The following is an 18,903-nucleotide window of genomic DNA, read 5'->3' as shown; positions in this document are numbered from 1 at the left end:
GTTCGTGTCTCAACTACTATGGTTGAAATTTAAATAATATCAAACTGCAAATCAGTTTAGAAGTACATATAAAAGAAACGTAATCAATTTTTTAATTTCTAATGATAAGAAAAACAGTTATGAAACTAATTTTGATACTTTATTACATTAATTTGGGCGAAATCGGTAGAATAATTCCTGAGAAATCCATTAAAAAAGTCGTATAATTAAAATTCGATTTCTCAGAAAGTATTCCACCAATTTTGCTCAAATTTTGTAATTTGAATTTTTATAGTAAGGCATGGATTTTTTTACATAATTTTAAAGAACGTAATTTTGCAAGGCAAAATACGAAATTTGAGTGAAATCGGTTAAATAGTTCCTGAAAAATCGAATTTAAAATTTACGATTTTTTTAAAATTTGATTTCTCAGGAACTATTGGACCGATTTCACTCTGCCGTGTAAAATTATTTTCCTTAAAATGATGTAAAACATTCTGTACCTTACAATTTAAAAAACTTTTGACTAATATTAAATAAAATAGTAAAAAATGGTAAATAGTTACTGAAAATTATTTTTTGCATGGAATTATCTTCGGATAAACGAATTTTATAATTTTGCGCAAAAAAGCTTTCAATTCGCTTAAAAAATTTTCGAGATATAGGAAAATACGCAAAAAGTAAAATTAGACTAAGGAGCCCAAACTTTGAACGACTCTCCCGACCAATCTATGGGAACCAAAATTCACCAGAATGCGGCGGCTACTACTTATATTTTAGAGGTCAGAAATCGGAATCCGTCGAGAAAAGTGTATGTTTATTCAGAGAAAGTAGGTTTTCGAGTCTGATTTCGTAATTTAAAATATCGTTTGCACTAACTAACTATTATATTTGAGGTCACCCCCTCGAACCATGAAGATTGAGTCCTAGAGGGTGAAAATCCGATTATTAGATTAAAAATTATTAGGTGGTCCGTTTTTATTTATTTTTTTTTTCGCTGTTAAGTGGTTATAAAATAGTTTTTTCTTATTATTTACCTTGACTAAGCAAAATATTTGTATCCATTGTAACAAATTTGTAACGAGAATTACTATATTTAACCCGCCACCCTTGCAGTTTAAAATATTCTAGATAGTCCAAATTTAATTTTTTAAGTTTAATTATTAAGTTAAGTTTTAAGACATTATAGTGATTTTTATTTTCCTTATTTTTCTACATTAGATTTTAGTTTATGCTTGCTGCGTAATATTTTCAATTTTAAAAAAAAAAGCAAAAGTTGCTAAATTTAACCAGGGCAGATTAAGCGCACGTGGGGCCCTTAGGCCATTCAAATTTTTAGGGCCCCTAGGTTAAATTTTTTTCTCGTATATTTTTAATTTATTCAAATATAAAAGTATGTATTTAATATCTTTTCATTTAAAAAAGCATATTTAAAATAAAAATAAACAATAATAAATTAAATTTTACTTTATTTTATTAAATTGGAACTAAAAAATAATCATAACAGTAGTAGTACCCGCGATAGGCAGAAATAAGCACCCCTTGACTTTCCCTGATGACGTCACTTCCGTAGCTTATATAGCGGGTGCTACAACTCATAACATTTTGAAAAATTTGAAAAATCATTGTTTTTCCTAATTTTTCTTAAATTTTTTTTCAAAAAATTCATTTTAAGGGGGTCCCTAGGCCATGGCCTAATGGATAATCCAGCACTGAATTTAACTATCACATACGAAAATACGACTTTTAGTACAGACACTTTCACTAAATGGTTACCGCACAACGTTTAGCTCACGGGTTCTGTTATGTCTTATAATTTTAGTACATAAAATCATTATAACTTTATTTAAACTATCAATTTTATTTTTTTACTATAAATTTCATTCGATTTAGCTTTAAACAATACTTCACTTCGTTAAATAACTTTTATGTAGCGTAAAAAATTCATACAAATACAAAAAAAAAAAATTTACGAAAATTGCACAAAAATAGAACATAAATTTGCTTCTACTTTGCGTCTTATTTAATCTCATTCGACTCAGCATGAAAAAATAGACAAGAAACAATGCTTCACTTAAAGGGGGGGAGAGTTTTGTAATTTGCTTAATTTTGCTGACACGTGCATGGTGGGGGATGTGAGTGACGCTTACGTAAGACCATAAAGTCCTTTATTTCTAAATTTTCAAAAAAACACCAAAAAAATTCACTCGAAAAAATTTCGAATTAAAAAAAAATAAAAAAGTAGGAAAAAGAGTTAAATTTTGGAAAAGAGAACTGAGAGTTCTTCAATGAATTTCAAATTATATAAATTAAAACATAAATTTTGTTTCATGCAAATTTGCAATTTTATTTGAATTATAGGCATTTTTATTTAAATTATATTTTTTAAATTAATTCACTGAAATGTCGAAGTTTAAGCTTAAAAAAAGGGAGCATTGCAGTTTTCCAACGTAAGCACAAATGTGGTTCGTAGTTTGTTTAGTTTTGCACGCAATCCAAAACGGCCAAAAACATGCTTAAGTAATATGAAATATGAAGTAATATGAAGTGTGCTTAAGTAATATGAATGATGCTAGTGAATGATGCTTAAGTAATATGAAGTAATTTGAACTGCCTTTTAATAAATCGAGAGTACTAAACCGTTTGTTATTAGGAAAAACGGTAAAAAAAATTTAAAAAAATATTTCAGTTTTATGTATGTTTGTTTTTTGTGCTTTTATGCGAGCCATTTGCGCGCTATCTTTAAATTAAGGGAAGTATCCTTTGCGTGACTTCTTTTTCCTCTTCAAATAACATTGCGACTTCATTTAATAGATTAATTTTTATATATTTAATACATTTCGAAATTTTTGGCTGTTTTGAAATGAAATGTTATTTCAATATATCTTTTCATCTTTTTGTGTCATTATTTACATCAAATAATTATTGAGCAATAATATAAAAAGAATTTAAAATACAATATCAATTCTAATGATAAAAGTATCCAAGAAAATGTTCTCTTTTGTCTTTTAGCTGTTGGTTGCATCAGGATCGAGTGCCATTCGAAATAAATTTTTATATTTTAAACAAATGTTAACATTTTTACTCAATGTCTCCCAAACAAATTCGGAAAGTAATATTCACTGTCGCCAGATGGCAGCATGATTTAAAAACATAATTAAGCTTTTCTTTTTTTTTTTTAATAGTTAAATTTAGATGTTAATTGTCTTGAAAAAAATAATAAATAATTAATGGATGGGTGGTCTAATGTAAACAATAACAAGCGTCCTTAAACCGGAAGAAATTTAGAAAATTTCCGGTGTATCCCTCCGCTTATGTTATGACTACGAGGCGATGTGTGAACAAGCCAAATATTCTATGCAGTTTTGTTATTGTAATTTGGGCTCAAATCTAAACATAATTGTACCATTCATAAGAGCTTTCAGAAATGTATTGATTCTCAGAGGTCGTAAGGCCAAAAAACATTTTGGAAAGTTAATATCTCATTGTGAATAATTCTTAAGGTTTGCCATGTTTTGTATTTTATCCCTTATTTGGCTACATTTGAATAAAATGTCGCCAAAAATATCTTTAAAAATATCTTTTTAAGTTAGACTAATTAGAAAATATTCTAATGATTATAATATTAATATGTTAATGAAGTTTAAAGGCTGAAAGAAAGAACTCGGTACACGTGAAATACTTCAAAAGATATGATGCAATAATATGGTGGCGCGTTTTTTCAATCTGCGGTGTAAAAATATTACGGAAGCAGTAACCTGGAAGTCTTGAAAGAGCAATTTTACCACTAGCGCCACCACCCTTTTTCTTTACACGATCACCCATCCATAATTTTTGAAAAAAAAAATTCTAATATTTTTATTTATTTAAAAAAAAATTATATCGATTCTTAAGTTATTAGACTTTCATTACCTCTTTATTTTTCCTCCAAAAAGAAAATTCACCCAGTTACGAATTTTTGTATGCATAATTAAGGACAAAAACTCCTGGGAACTTTCTTTGAACGAAGTATCGGATCTCAACACGACACAATGTAAAAACAAAACATCTTTTATAATAATGGATTCTCAACAGTTAGATTAAGAAATATCTCTGATGCATTGTTGCCAAGAATAAAGCATTAAAACTCTAAGAATTGAATTTATTAAAATACAATACAAAATTTTTTGTTTATGTACTCTGCATAATAAAAATTATAAAATTGTGCAAAATATTCAGTTGATGCATTATTATTATTTTTTGCTTGTTTCTGCATGATATTGTGCATAAAAAATGGAAGTATCAAGGAATATAATTTTAGAGCGTGAAAAAGTTTAAGGCCCGCTACGACGGTCTTCAGTTCGAGAAGTTAGGCCTTTCGCCTATTCAAGCATAACACTTACGACATATCTTCAATGTACCCGGACTTAAGACGGGGATTTTGTTACATGTTTTTCCCTACAATCAGCAATGACGTCAAAATATTTTTATCCAATCATATTTTTTTGCACGGTGAATAAACAAGAAAAAAAAGCTACAGCATACATCGCATCTCGCGTAATAAAGCTTATTTAAAAACTCGACGATTATTTTTCCTTTTATTTCAAATCATCGATGTTTCATATTTATTTGGAAATATGATTATTGTTTGAATAATAAAATAAATATATAAATTAGAAAAATATTTAAGAAAACAATAGTAATTGCGGAAATTTTTCAATGTGATCCAACAAAAGAAAAACAATTAAAATTTAAACAAAATCATACAGATATCTAATGGTGTTCTCAATGCTACGTTATAATATTTAAACTCTATGAATAACTTTTAATTTTGTAAAGACTATAATTCAATACTACTAATCATTATTCAGAAAAGTAAAATTTGTAACTACTTAACTCTCTGAATAAATTTATTTTATTTTTGAAACTGGATTTTTGGTTTCGAATAAAATTGCATTTAACAGATATTTTGAAGTTAGTCAAACTTAGATGTAATCATATTAGGAGAGACTTTGAATCAGTAGATCAGTACTGAATAGATTTTAAAACTGATTAAATATTATTGATCTTTTTTGTGAGAAATATGTATCCCCGTATCCAAAGTGTCATATACAAGTTATTTTATGTATCTAAACAAATTGACTTAAAAAACCATATTTAATAACTACTTTATGCTAATCTGCAAAAATTGAAAACTTTGAAAAATTATAAATTTCAATTGATTATTAACATTTATATAATAATAAAAGACAGACCACTTCTGAATCTTATTTACCTAACATAACTTAAATATTTTCTAAAACAGTGAAATTTTCATTATAAATATTAATACCTTCTTCTGATCATCCTTCAGGTATGTTTTCTAGACCGTCGTCAATACAGTATTGAGCAGCTTTTATGCGACATAAATAAAGTACTACAACTCCAAAAAAAGTACACTAATTTCATGGCATTCAGAGACATATTATACAAAACAAACCACTCACCACAAAGCAATTTTGAAAAGTAATGCTCCATTATTAGACTCCTGCAGTAGCGCAGTAGCAGTACCGACTAATAGTAAGAAATAGGCTATGTTTTCGCAAAGTTTTCCTATGTTTAGTTTTCCTTTATTTATATCCCCTTTAAAGACCCTTTTCTTTATAATTCTTAAATTCTTTCAATTGCTTAATTTATTCATTTGAAAAATAATTAAATAATATTTAAACTGAATTCCTCTAATGTATATATTACGAATAGTGGGCTTTTCTAAAAAATACCATACTATAAAGTTTTATTTTTTCTGGCAGTAAAAAGAATTTTTAATTAATTGAAATCAAGTCTATTCATCTGTAAAAAGTTTGGAGTCGGGAGTTCAATTCCCAGCGCTGACACGAGAACATTTATTTCGCGCTATTTTTTAAAGCATATTTTAAGCTCGTTATTCAAGTATTAAATATTAATTTTATATTTATTTACTTATTTAAATTTTTTTTATTGAAAATATGTTTAATTATGGTATTTAAAAAAACACTTTAAAATTTTCTTTTTTGAATTTTTAAAAATTTTATTAAATTATTATTTAATTTTACTTTAAAAAAAATTTTAATTAATAATTTTTTACCTATATTATTTAGTACGATGTATTTTAACTTTGCGTTTACAGCAGTAGGTTATTTTTTTAACTTAATGAAATTAAAAATAACTTAATAAAATAAAATTAATAAAATTTAATAGTGACTTATTCTAATAGAACACCCCGATGGTTATCTATATTTTATTAATCATGTTTTTATTTTATTTTATTTATAGTCTAAGGAATCTATTTTTTATTAACCATTGTGTTACTTAAAATTTTCTATAAAAGAAACTATAGTTACCGTTTAGTTTTTTAGTAATTAATTTCAAGATCTTACCTAAAATTTTGTAAAATCCAAAAGTACAATTGTATAATATGACACGTGTTTCACACGTGTAACATTAATTTAATATTACATATCTGAATGTGAGTTATAATGGGACAATAGAATTGAGATTAAAACATTTTAAACAATGCAAAAAATTTTAATTTTTAATATTTTTGTTTGCTTTAGGACCTTTAAGTAAAATATAAAATCTTATTTCATATATTGCACTCATTACTTTTCAAAAAATGCAGGTTGATTCTTACAAAAAGATAAGTAAATAAAACTTTTTTTACTAATCTCCAATAATGTATTTTTATATAGGAACAAAATTATATTATAATGAAAAAAATATAAAATATAAGACGTCTTTCCCTGAGCGTGCACTTCAAAGTTTCGGGAAAAAGTTTAATTACAAATATTTTAGATATAATTTTTTTCTTTGTTTCGCTATGGTTTATCTGAAATAGTTTTTTTACGCAATTACAATAGTTACTTTTGTTTGAACATTTAATACAGAGTAACTTTCACTTTATCAGAAAGGATTTTTTTTACAATTTCTATTTAGTAAAAAATGTGTGTTTTTTCCCTTAATATTCTACTTTTTTCACTTGCTTTCCAAATAAAAAAAAAAGAAAGAAAAAAATATTTTTATTTAAATGATGAGTGAGTTACTGTTGTAGTTCATTTACGTCGCACTAGAGCAGCGCAACGGGCTATTTCGCACGGTCTGGGAAACATCCCTGAGAATTGGCGATCGCAACGTACGAGTACGCCATCTGGGGAGAGACCGGTTTCATGCCTTTGGCCCTTCTCCCTTCCCTCTCCTCCTCTTTTCAGTCCCATAGGAATGTACTACGATATTTTCCCTTTAATGAATATTTTTCCTTTTTATTTAATTAAAATATTTTTTAAAATTTCCGTGATGCTTTTCTTTACAATTATGTTTAACGTTTCTTTACATGTAGTTTTCCAACTTAAAAGATTTCAAACTATATGAAAATCAAGAGTGAAACTAACGTACTTCGTACCCCCTATGACTCTCCACACGCTAATGGGGTAGGCACGCGAACTGTTGCCATAGGTAGAGAGTTCTGCTCTACGCTACCTGCCGCCCATTTCGATCGCCAATGATCCGAAAACATACAATCACAATTCTGATCCTCTGTAGAGGGTATGGCACCCCTGCTTCGGTAGCCCAACGATCTGCACGCGATGTCGAGCACTTTACTGTAGGACAGTTTAACGAGGACCAATACCGCACACCCTCGGCTACCTACGCAAACTGATCCAAGTGGTCACCCACCCGCACACTGACTGCAGCCAGTGATGCTTGACTTCGGTGATCAACTGGGAACCGTGTCTTACGCGGGACAGATGAGTGAGTTGATAATTGTCACAAGATGACAGCATCATTAGGAGTAGGCATTTTTCATTCAAACTAACATATGTTTTCATTCACACTGGATGCGAAAAATTTGTGTATCTCAATTTGCAGATGCGAATGAGAACTTTATTGGTGAAATATATTTGCACTCGAAATACTCGCCAATCAGATTTTCATTCGCATTTCCGAATCAGCGTGATTCTTTGCAAGTAGTATGAAGGTCTCTAACTCCTCTTGCATTTTAAGAAGTCGAGCTTCAGAAATATTTAACTGTAACTGAAACTATTGATTTTTTATTTATTATTTATTGCATTCTTCAAACAAAAAAAGGCTGAAAGTTTCGTCAAATTTTTTATGGAACTTCTTTTTATGAATTAACTACATTGTGTCTCATCATAGCATATTTTAGACATGCTTAATATTGATAATTTCAATCGCCTCGGTTTGCAGTTTTAAAGGATTTCTCACTATATGTTATCAGTTAATACATTTTATTTACATTAGACATGGAAGGTAGAATCATACCACAAACTCCGATGTTCAGAGGATATCCACCTATTATTCAAAGACCATTAATTCCACTTGGGTTAGATGCTTTGTATACAGCATGTCGACAAATCTATCCTGATCAACCCAACCCTCTACAAGTTACTGCTCTTGTAAAATTTTGGCTCGGTGGACCTGATCCTTTAGACTATATCAGTATGTATTCTAATCCTGGAAACCCTGCAGCCGATATCGAGCCACACTGGCATTACGTGAGTTTTGGTTTGTCTGACCTACATGGTGATGGACGAGTTCATGAAATTTCTACAGAGGAAACTCCTAGTGGCTTTGGTTTTGAGTTAACTTTCCGTTTAAAACGTGAACCAAACGAGCGGGTACCGCCGACTTGGCCAGCTGCCATAATGCAAGCTCTTGCGAAATATGTATTTCAATCTGAAAACACACTTTGTGCTGGTGATCATGTGTCTTGGCACTGTCCGTTAGATAATAGTGATTCCCGTATACAGCACATGTTGATGTGCGAAGATCCTCAACTGGGCACTGTCCAGACGCCTTATGGCCCTGTTATCTTCGTACAGATAGTTGGGGTTTGCAATGAGGAACTTCAAGCTGCTCAACATTGGAATGGCCCTGGTGTTATTGATCTCATGAAATCGATCAAAGGTGCTGGGGGACCCTGGTTAATAACAGACATGAAAAGAGATACAAGTATCTTTGAAATGGATCCTAGTGTCCAAGGAGCTGTTGATCAAGGTGTGGCCACTGACGGATCTAATCTCACTGGTGTCAGTGCTCGTTGTTCTTGGACAGAGAGGAAATTGATTAAAGTTGAAGACGATGAAGAGTCGGAATTAGAGCGGGGTTTTTCTCAAATCTCTGTTAGCGAATCCGAACAGATCAAAGCGACATTGAAAAAAGGATTAATCAACACTAAGGCAGCCTTACCTCCGATTCGTCAAAATGATGATGGTTACTCTTTCCCTCCTGATGACAATCAACGGAAAGATTTATTTTCTAACTTTAATGGTGACATGCCAGTTTTAGGTCCTGCTGAGCTAATGCAGAAAAGATTTCTAGAGGGCATACATTTGCGATTCAATTTGGAAGCTGGTTCTTTATTGTCCTTGGCTCTCCAAGGCAGATTAAAACATGGGCGACATTTTACATTTAAAAGTGTAGTTGGAGATACTATCATTACATTTGTTCCTGTGAATGTTACTGGTGCCTTTGTAGATGAAGAACATCCTTATGCAGCTCATGGACCTTGGTTGCAAGTTCTTTTAAAAGAAGAAGACATTGAGTGTATGTTGGCAGAATTGACAGAGCTTTCAGAATTAGATGCTTTTGCACTTCCTAAAACATTTGAGTGGTGTGATAGAAGACTAATAGTCACTTTAATGCATGAAGACTTTTAGTACACAATATATTTTGGTTAACAAACTATTTTTAATGAATTCATGCATACCATAAACCTTTTTTTCACGTTTTTTTTTTTTATAGAAAAATCCTACTTAAAATTATTTTGCTTACTTGTAATCATTTTTATTGAAATTATATACTATATATTAAACTTAAATATTTTGGGGATTTTATGTGATCATGTAGCTTTTCTTAAGTTTGTTATATGAATTAAATTTATTTTTTGCTTCTTTCGATAGCAATTGTGCTCAATCATTATTTGTTGTGCAATAATTTTATCCATTTTATGTTTCACCAGATTTTCACATGCATATTGTTATGCGAACTAATTTAGGTTGTATTATAGATGTTAAATGTGGCATGATCATGTAATTAAAAAATTACAGATTTTATACTGTTTGTATTGATAAATTGTAAAAACTGGGTTCATTTTTGTGATTGATAAATAATAAGAATGTAGCTCTCATTAGCTAAAAGAATTAGTCTCCATTAAGACTGAATCGTTTTAATAAAGTTTTATTTATTGTTTACTTGTTGTTTTTTTATAGACATTGATACGGAAATTAATTAGATATTTTATTTTTAAATAATGAAATTTATAATTTTATTTTCAATTAATTAGTTATATTATTAGTTAGTGTGAATCATGTTTTGCTCACAGATTATCGAATATATTCTCTTAAAACTATCTAATAATCATGATAAAGCAATTGCTAAAAATAGGGAACTTTCATATAGAGAGCAAATGAAGTCCGATTTATGTGTTGCTTGCACATAGTCGAATGGATATTGAATAAAGTCAGAGTTGGTAATAATGAAATGTAATTAACATGAACAAAACTAAAAGGAATGGGTATATTGTTCGTTAGATTTTTGTGTGTAGAACATGGTTTTTCACTCCACAAGCTTGTGTGTGCAATAATTAATGCAGAAATAAACTATCATTTTTTAATCAGGGTTCATGAAAGTTAAAAAATATCATGTTGGATGAGTAAAATAATCATGAAAATGTTAAGTACATTTAAATTATATTTTTTTGTGCATGAATGTGAATGACTTATGCGTGTATAACTGATTTTTTTCTGTCAGGTGTATTAGACAGGATGCATAGCATTTTTAAAAAGTGCTTAAAGGTGCTTATTTTTGTTTTTTGAAAACCCTTGAAGGTGCTTTTTTCATTGGGTGTTTTTAAAAAGTGCTTAATTTTCCCTTTTCCAAAATGAGATTTTTCCTTTGCTTTGTTGATTTTCGTTACAAATTATGCAGAAAGACACTGTTCACATTGTTCTATTCAACGTTTTCACAATTAATTCAACCCCAATCAATTTCGGCATATCGTCAGTCCGTAGCGTATGAAAACGCCATTCGATTTACATGATTCAAAAAAATTTTAAATTGTCAAAAACAATGACGAAAGTTGTTTTTTTTTTGACGCAAAGGATAAAACTGTCAATTGTCAAAAACTTTCCAATCCTCCTTAATTGTGATTATTTTTTAAAAGTGCTTAAAATGTGCTTATTTTTTGTTGAATAATTTAGCTACGCACCCTGTTAAAAGTATAAGTAAATAAATGTAAACTTATATAGCTGCAGGAGCACAAAGCAAATTATTATTAAAAATTTCTTGAAAACAATACTCTTTTTTTTTCAAGAAAAATAATGGACCTCAATTGCTATATGTAGATTTTTCTTCCTTGCCAAATTTATTGAGGCAGAACTCTTTTACTTATACTTATAATAAATTTATTAACTTAATCAGTACGTTCGTCTGCTATAATGTAATACTTCATATTATTCAGTCATGGAACTAGATGTGCTGGAGAAGTTGCTGCAAAGCGTGATAATGGGATTTGTGGAGTTGGTGTGGCTTATGAATCTAAAGTTGCAGGTATTAACATCAAATTCTTATTCTTTTTATATGATTGCTAGGTAAAAAGAAAAGCCTGAAATTCTTGGGGAACTATGAAAACCAGGAATTTTCAGATGAAAATTCTTGATGTAGTAGCTTTTTAATCGCACACAAAATTACTAAGAGTTTTAATCAACTGTGTTATTTATTGTTGTCAAAATGCATAAAATCTTATATAATTTTTATTGATAGTGGTATCATTTATTTTTCTCATCTTCAACGGTATTTTAATAAATAATTATAATTAATAATTTTGCTATTTCAGCACTATAAATAAGAATTTCTTTTATCTAAATTGAATTTCCTAAAACATTTAAATTATAAATGATTTTTAGAACTAACTCAGGTCTAGAGCTTTTAATAACGGTAATGATGAACTTATTAAGTGGAATTCTTTGCTCAATAATATATCATGAAACTTTTAGTGGCAAAATATTAAATAAAATTTTTTTTTTTTTTTTAAATTATGCATTTCCCCATATACTTCTAAATATAAATTTTTAAATTACTTTTGTAAATATGTGATTTTAATTCAAGTGTGAAACTTATCACATTTTACTCTGGAAATCTCAATTAATTTTGGTTTGTCTGAAGAGTTGTAACCTGTATTGTAGCAAATTTTTCAGTAGGAAACACTGAAAATTCTGACAATTTATGTAAAAAAAATTTATATTGTAACTATGTAAAAATAAGGTTTTCCCATTTAATTATTACTCGTGAAATTATTTAGTGCTTAATGAAGCCAGAGGGGATATGTTTTTCCAAAATACCACTGGATTGCCGAAGTTAAATTTGATCACTTTTAAGAGTATTTACCAAAAGCTACGCTGATTTGTTTGACATAAATAAAAATAATATGAAAGTAAACACATTTTTTATTCACAGTCTATGAATTGAATGATTATCTAACCGAGTAATAAGTTTAGTTATCATTGGTTAAATATTTTCTTCCTTATTCTTATTTCATACTTCCTTTTTTAAAAAGTATTTTTATGATGTTTTGCTTGAAAGTAGTTTTTGGAGTTACACCAGTCTCTTTAATCATGCCAAATATATTTTTACGTTCACATTTATTATTCCTTGTGCTTAATCTCTTTCTAAATGCAATTCCTTCTGTACAAATGTAATGTAGACTTTCATTCATATATTTTTTACCTTCTAGTTAAATAGTAATCATAAAGTGTCAAAAACGTTACTTTTGAATTTCTTCAAAAAATTATTTGTTTCGACCATGAAAAATTACTTGCTTCTGTTTTTAAAATATTTAAATAACTAAAAATTAAGTGACAACTTAAAACAAAATAGATGAAGCCAGATATTTGAAAGAAAGGCAGTTTAAAAAAAAATCATTAAAAGCTCTTTGTTTTATGTGTTAAGAGTTAATATTAAGAAATAATAATTATGAAATGATTAGTAATATATTACACTCATATTGATTTCTATGTATTATTAGTATAAAATATTGGTAGTTTATTTTGTTTTAAAGTTTATCATTTGGAATAGTTTTTTTTTAATTGGAATTAATATGATACAATATATATATATATTTGGGGTTAATGAAATACAAATCAAACTCAAGCAATCTTCATTTTATGCATTTGCATTAATCCTTAAAATTTCAAAGGTATCCGAATGCTTGATCAGCCATATATGACAGATTTAATCGAAGCTAATTCTATGGGTCATGAGCCACACCTTATTGACATTTATAGTGCTAGTTGGGGACCTACAGATGATGGTAAAACTGTTGATGGACCTCGAAATGCCACAATGCGTGCAATTGTGCAAGGTGTAAATGAGGTAATTTTAATTTTATTTAAATTTATTTTGTTTGTTCTTTATATAAAATTAAGACAAATTGTAAAAGTATCATTTGCAAATTAAAAAAAGTATTCTTATATTCTGTTCAAAAAGAACTGATAGCTAAAGTAAACAAAACACAATTGGCTTGTTGGTTGAACACAATTGGCTATTTGATGCCAAGGTTATGAGAAACTGCACTAATCTGTATAATGGTCAGAAGGAAAAGAATCACCTACTTGACGAGGAACCAGCCTGACTAGGTGAAAAGCAAACCTTCTTGTTTACTTCCACTATCAGTTCTCACTGAACAAAGTGTAGTTCAAATTTAAATGTCTCTTTCCCTGAAAAGTGTTCTTTTATTTTGATATAAACTATATTCTGTTAGCTTTGTTGACATTTTGTAATACAACTGTTAATTTTTGATAAATGATCAACTTAAAATATACAAGACTATTTATTATTTAACCCTTTTGTGCTGAGAATGTTTCCCAAGCACTTATCTAAGGCTGGATGGTTTTATGCCTGAATCCATGAAATTACTGAAATACGAATTCATTCTTTAATAATTTACTGTAAAGTAAATAAATGACAAATAGTGTATACATTTTTATTTGCATACTTTATTAATTTAAATTTTTTACTTGTTTAAATACATTTTAACACATTTACTTACCATTTAATAACTTTTAACATTATAAATAACTAAATATGTTTTTAATGCCTAAGTATGTTACATAAAATTCTTTTTCAGTATGTAAAATTAGAAAACAAGGATCCACTTAAAGCCCTATGTTGCAATCTTTGCACTTATAATAACTCATTTGCCATTTTGAAGTATTTTTGCCGAAATGTGAACGAGCGAAGCATTGTTGTCTATTTTTCTCAGCAATTTCTTTTGCACAAAGTAGATTTATGATCAGAATATATTATAGTGTCTCTCACTACAATCTGTTTCAGAATCAATAACTGAAATATTGTACATCATTTCTGCTATTGCAAGTTCAGTTAAACTTTTTCCACTGTTTAATGTTGTAGCAGTAAAAGAAAAATTTAACAATTACATAATCTAACTATCAATTGAAAATTAGACTGCAAACCCAAATGCACAATGCTCTAGCGAAAAGAAGAAAAAAAACTTTCCCACTTACTATAAACAAATCCACATGCTCAATTTAAGGAGCCATCATAAGGCGTGCAAATCAGAAACATTTTTTTTCTCAACTAGATGGACATTATTCAAGTAGCAGGACAAGTCTACTTGTTTCTCAAATCCTATGCACATACAATGGCATCTTGTGCCAAAAATGATAATTTATAAAATGTTCCGGAACATTGTCGCAAATATGTAATGGGTGGGGTGCGTGTGAGAAAACATGTTGGCAAGTCCGTATGTGAGATTATTTCATGCTGGCATGCATAAACAATTGACATAAAATTTTTAAACCAAAAGAGAGGTAAAAATGTTTTAATTGCCCAAGATTTAACATTTCTTTAACAATATCCATTTTTAAAGAAATAACAAAAAATATTGAAGTTGAGCTATATAAAAATATTTAACAAAAAAAAAAAAAAATTTTAAATTTGTTTTTTTTTTATAGCTCCCTTCCTGTTTTTTTAACTTTGAAGTTTTTTAATTACTTTATAATTTTTTTCTTCTTAACTGAAAAAATATTCTGCACAATATTATGTTCTTTACCTACATCAATTTTCTTTTTTTATCTTCTTTCTTTACTTACTTTAAAAATCTCCTTTTTTAAAACAAATTAACGCATTAATCTATTTTATAACAATGTAAATTATGCATACTTAATTTTATGTTTACTAAACTCATCATTATTCAGCACACTGTTACAGCCTACCTTCTTTTTAAAACAAAATGTTAAAAAAAATTATGTCTTTTAATAATATCTTTTATTTTCTTATTCAACACTACCTCCTTATTATCTATTCTTTCTTTAAAAAATTAAACTTTTGATGGTTTGAATGAGTTTCTTTGATCCATGCAATCTCTTTCCGATTATAAGTTTTTAAATTAAAAAAGCCCATGATTTAAAATCAAATTAGAAATTTAATGTCTTATTTTTGTCTTAATATGTTGTAGGGTCGACGTGGTTTGGGGAATATATATGTTTGGGCATCTGGAGACGGTGGAGCTGATGATGATTGCAATTGTGATGGCTATGCTGCAAGCATGTGGACCATTTCTATTAACTCTGCTATTAATAATGGTGAAAATGCACACTATGATGAATCTTGTTCATCTACTCTAGCATCTACATTTAGCAATGGAGCTAAAGACCCTCATACTGGAGTTGTAAGGCAGTCTTTAACTTATTTCATTTACTTTGCAGACTGTATAACTTGGCAATTTTGTTTTATTTTTATTATTTTAGAATGATATTTTTAATATTTCTCAATGTGTTAATTTTTATGAATTTGAGTATTAAAAAGTTATTTATTTTTAAATTTCTTAAGCACAAAAAAACTAAAAACAAATTTAATTGGATGGCATTAAAAAGTTCTTAATCTACTGAGACATTAAATATGTCATTTGTTTTTTTAAAAAAAATTTCAAAAAAAGTTAGTTTCTTAATAACATTTAATGGGATTACAAATTGTTTAGGTAATTAATTCATGGCTCTATAATATATCCGATTAAAATTCGATAACTGAAAAAAATTAATATGGATTAAAACAATTGCATTTTATAATTGTATATTAATCAATATATTGTTTTAATATGCCTTTTAGAATGTGGACAGAGGGGACATTACTTTACACATTTAATCACTCGATAGTTGCAATAGAAATAATATTGTATGGATGCTAAATGTGTAAGATCACGTGAATGATGTTCGAGGAAAATTCAGGCAGCATTGAGGAAATTTTTGGTCTAATTATTAAAAATAAAAATGCTGTAGACAATTTTTATTGCTAAAAAAATATGTCTTTTTACAAAATATTTTGTTCTAAAAAACTTTTTATATCAATTATTTATTTATTAATTTGAATTCCTTAAGTTAGTACCTTAAATTTAGTATTATAAATTGTTACTCTTTCAGTATACTTCAAATTTTATTTTTAACACATATGCTAGTTTATGATTGTGATACACATGTTTTGCCTTCTTATTTTAATTAATATTTTAGCATTGTTTAAACCCAAGCTGAACTGTAAATAGTATTAATAATCTTGTACCAGAATCATGGTGACATTGTCGCAGAACATTAGAGTTTTTGCAAAAAGAATTTTTCTTTAGGAAGTAAAATTATTTTAATTTCTTTTCCGCAGAAATTCTTGAAATATTTTTTTTTCTCCCCAGTATTATATTCAAAAGATGCACATAGGATAGGAAAGAAATGCTCATGATTTTTCTATTTTTATCTGTTAATAAAGAATTATGAAGTAAAAAATTATGGTTTTCCTTTTTGCAGAAATTTTCTTAAGATATTTTTTACTCTGCAGAAATAGTTTCACAAGATGCTTTTCTCGCCCATCAAATGGAAAAGAAATGCTCCTGATTTTTTCTATTCTTATTTGAGAATTTTTAAAAAATTTATATTGACTGGCTTCAGCTAGAACTTCAATTAGATAATGTTTAAAAAGAAAAAACTGAAATTACGAAAGTTTAAAAGATTGTTTGCTCTAGAAATCATGTTCTTTCTACACTTTTAAATATTGTATGGAGCTAAAGCTTTTGAGGTAGCTGTTCTCCAACTAAGCATACTTTTATATATTATTGGTTGTTATGATTTATGACATATTTTTCTGTTTGCAAGAAATTTTCATTAATTTGCAAAAATATCACCTCAGGTCACGTTTCTTGACCTGCGTTCACCCTGCTTGGTAATGAGGATAGTTAAATTGAGACACTACTTATTAGCAACAGAAATTGTTGTAAAGAAAGAAAGCACTCGTAATTCAAACAAAAGTGCTACTAAAATGCTTTTTTTTTCACTTCAGCACCAATTTTAGCAAAAATGTCAACTTTTGTCAAAAAATTTCATCTTTTGTCAACTTTTTTAAAAAGTTGACAAGTTAGGTTCGACTTTCGCAATAGGTCATGTAGGCAAAATGTATTATGCTGGTACTCATTTTATACAAATTTAGCGCTGTAACTTTTTTGTATTTATGCTTTTTCGGTATAACATGTTGTTTGCGAAAAAATTTGACAAAACGTCAAAAGCACCTTATTTTAGGTCACATTTATTGGTGACCTAGAAGCTTACGCTCAGCTCCTCAGGGGGACAATACAAATAAATCACAGATAGTCATTCTTAATTAGATCCATTAGATTAAAAAAAAACATTTGTCTGCAATTTTTTCTGAATTAAAACTCCTGATAGCTATTTATTTCACATCATCATATCTACTCACATCATCCTGATAGAAATTCTTTCTTTTTTTGAAAAATTATTTTTAAAATAGTTTAATGTTATGCACATTTTCGCACTCATTTAATACGTACACTAAACATTCGTAAATTTTAATTTTGCCTTTAATGTTAACTGTTTTAATTCTATTCATAGGCTACTACTGATTTGTATGGTAAATGTACCAAAACTCATTCGGGAACATCAGCTGCAGCACCAGAAGCTGCTGGAGTATTTGCTTTAGCACTTGATGCAAAGTAAGTTCTCACAACTATGGTAGTAAATTCAAAATAACTTAATTTCCATCGTTTGCATTGGCATATTTTTAGGGGGGGATTTATATGCGCTGAATAAGAATTAATCTAATATTTATTTATTTTTCAGTAGTTGTGTTTCCAGGGATGAGATTCTTCCGCGGATTTCCGCTTTTTTTGCAGATTTTTCCATTTTTCCCGCTGATTTCCGCTGAAATTTTTTTTTGCACAAATTAAAATTTTTTATGAGGAATTTAATTTTTCACGGAGGGAAATTATTGAAGTCCCTTTCCCTCCCTCTGAAGTTTCTCTAAAAATCATTTCCTTGGGATAAAACTGGCTGACCTTTATACAGGGATGAGATTTTTTTTGTCTCTCGAATTTCAGCCTTTTTATCAAAAACTCTGATTCTCTAAAAGTTTCGTTTTTTTAAAATAAATATCCCGTTTTTTTTTTTTTTTTAAATTCAGTCATTCAGAAGTAAAATAATTATATTTATTTATGATTTTCAAAGATAAACAGAAAATTCAATCTACGCCCTAGCTGCTAACTTTTTCCGCATTTTAGCTGTTTTCTCCGATTTCACGCACAGAAAATAAGATTTTCCGTATTTTTTATCAGTAGGCTGGATAGCTCGTATTTTCGTAATTCAGACGTCGCTGCTTCTTGTATTCTGGTGTGAAAACAAACAAAAAAAAAGAGGGGGAAAATAGAGGTGGATTTGCGGTGAAAATATTTATTTGCTCATTCAATTAATCTTGTAAATTTTTATTTATTATGTCTAAACAAAAACAATACAAACAAGCCTTTTAGAAATCACAAGTCCAGACTCTGCAAATATCTCGATTTTTATTCACGCGATTTTAATATCAATCATCGATTTTCGTATTTACCTGATTTAAAAGTTGCAC

General features: G+C 28.7%; 2 protein-coding genes across 2 annotated transcripts in view; both read left to right on the top strand.

The window, feature by feature from the left end:
* LOC107452671 (prohormone processing protease amontillado) overlaps positions 1 to 18,903 on the top strand; it is a 274,223-nt gene that overhangs the window by 247,846 nt on the left and 7,474 nt on the right. Inside the window, exons 7-10 of the mRNA XM_016069221.4 lie at positions 11,453 to 11,541; positions 13,187 to 13,362; positions 15,467 to 15,679; positions 17,895 to 17,995. Coding sequence (XP_015924707.1) covers positions 11,453 to 11,541; positions 13,187 to 13,362; positions 15,467 to 15,679; positions 17,895 to 17,995 — 579 coding nt within the window. The remainder of the gene's footprint in view (positions 1 to 11,452; positions 11,542 to 13,186; positions 13,363 to 15,466; positions 15,680 to 17,894; positions 17,996 to 18,903) is intronic.
* Positions 7,971 to 10,184, top strand: LOC107452674 (suppressor of fused). Its single transcript, XM_016069223.4, has one exon. It carries the CDS (start codon positions 8,235 to 8,237, stop codon positions 9,648 to 9,650), a length of 1,416 nt encoding a protein of 471 aa, XP_015924709.1. The 5' UTR covers positions 7,971 to 8,234; the 3' UTR covers positions 9,651 to 10,184.

This window comes from Parasteatoda tepidariorum, chromosome 7 (genome assembly GCF_043381705.1).
Source record: "Parasteatoda tepidariorum isolate YZ-2023 chromosome 7, CAS_Ptep_4.0, whole genome shotgun sequence".
In the NCBI taxonomy this organism is placed as follows: domain Eukaryota; kingdom Metazoa; phylum Arthropoda; class Arachnida; order Araneae; family Theridiidae; genus Parasteatoda; species Parasteatoda tepidariorum.
Note: the sequence above shows the minus strand (reverse complement) of the source record. Positions and strands in the feature narration are given on the sequence as shown.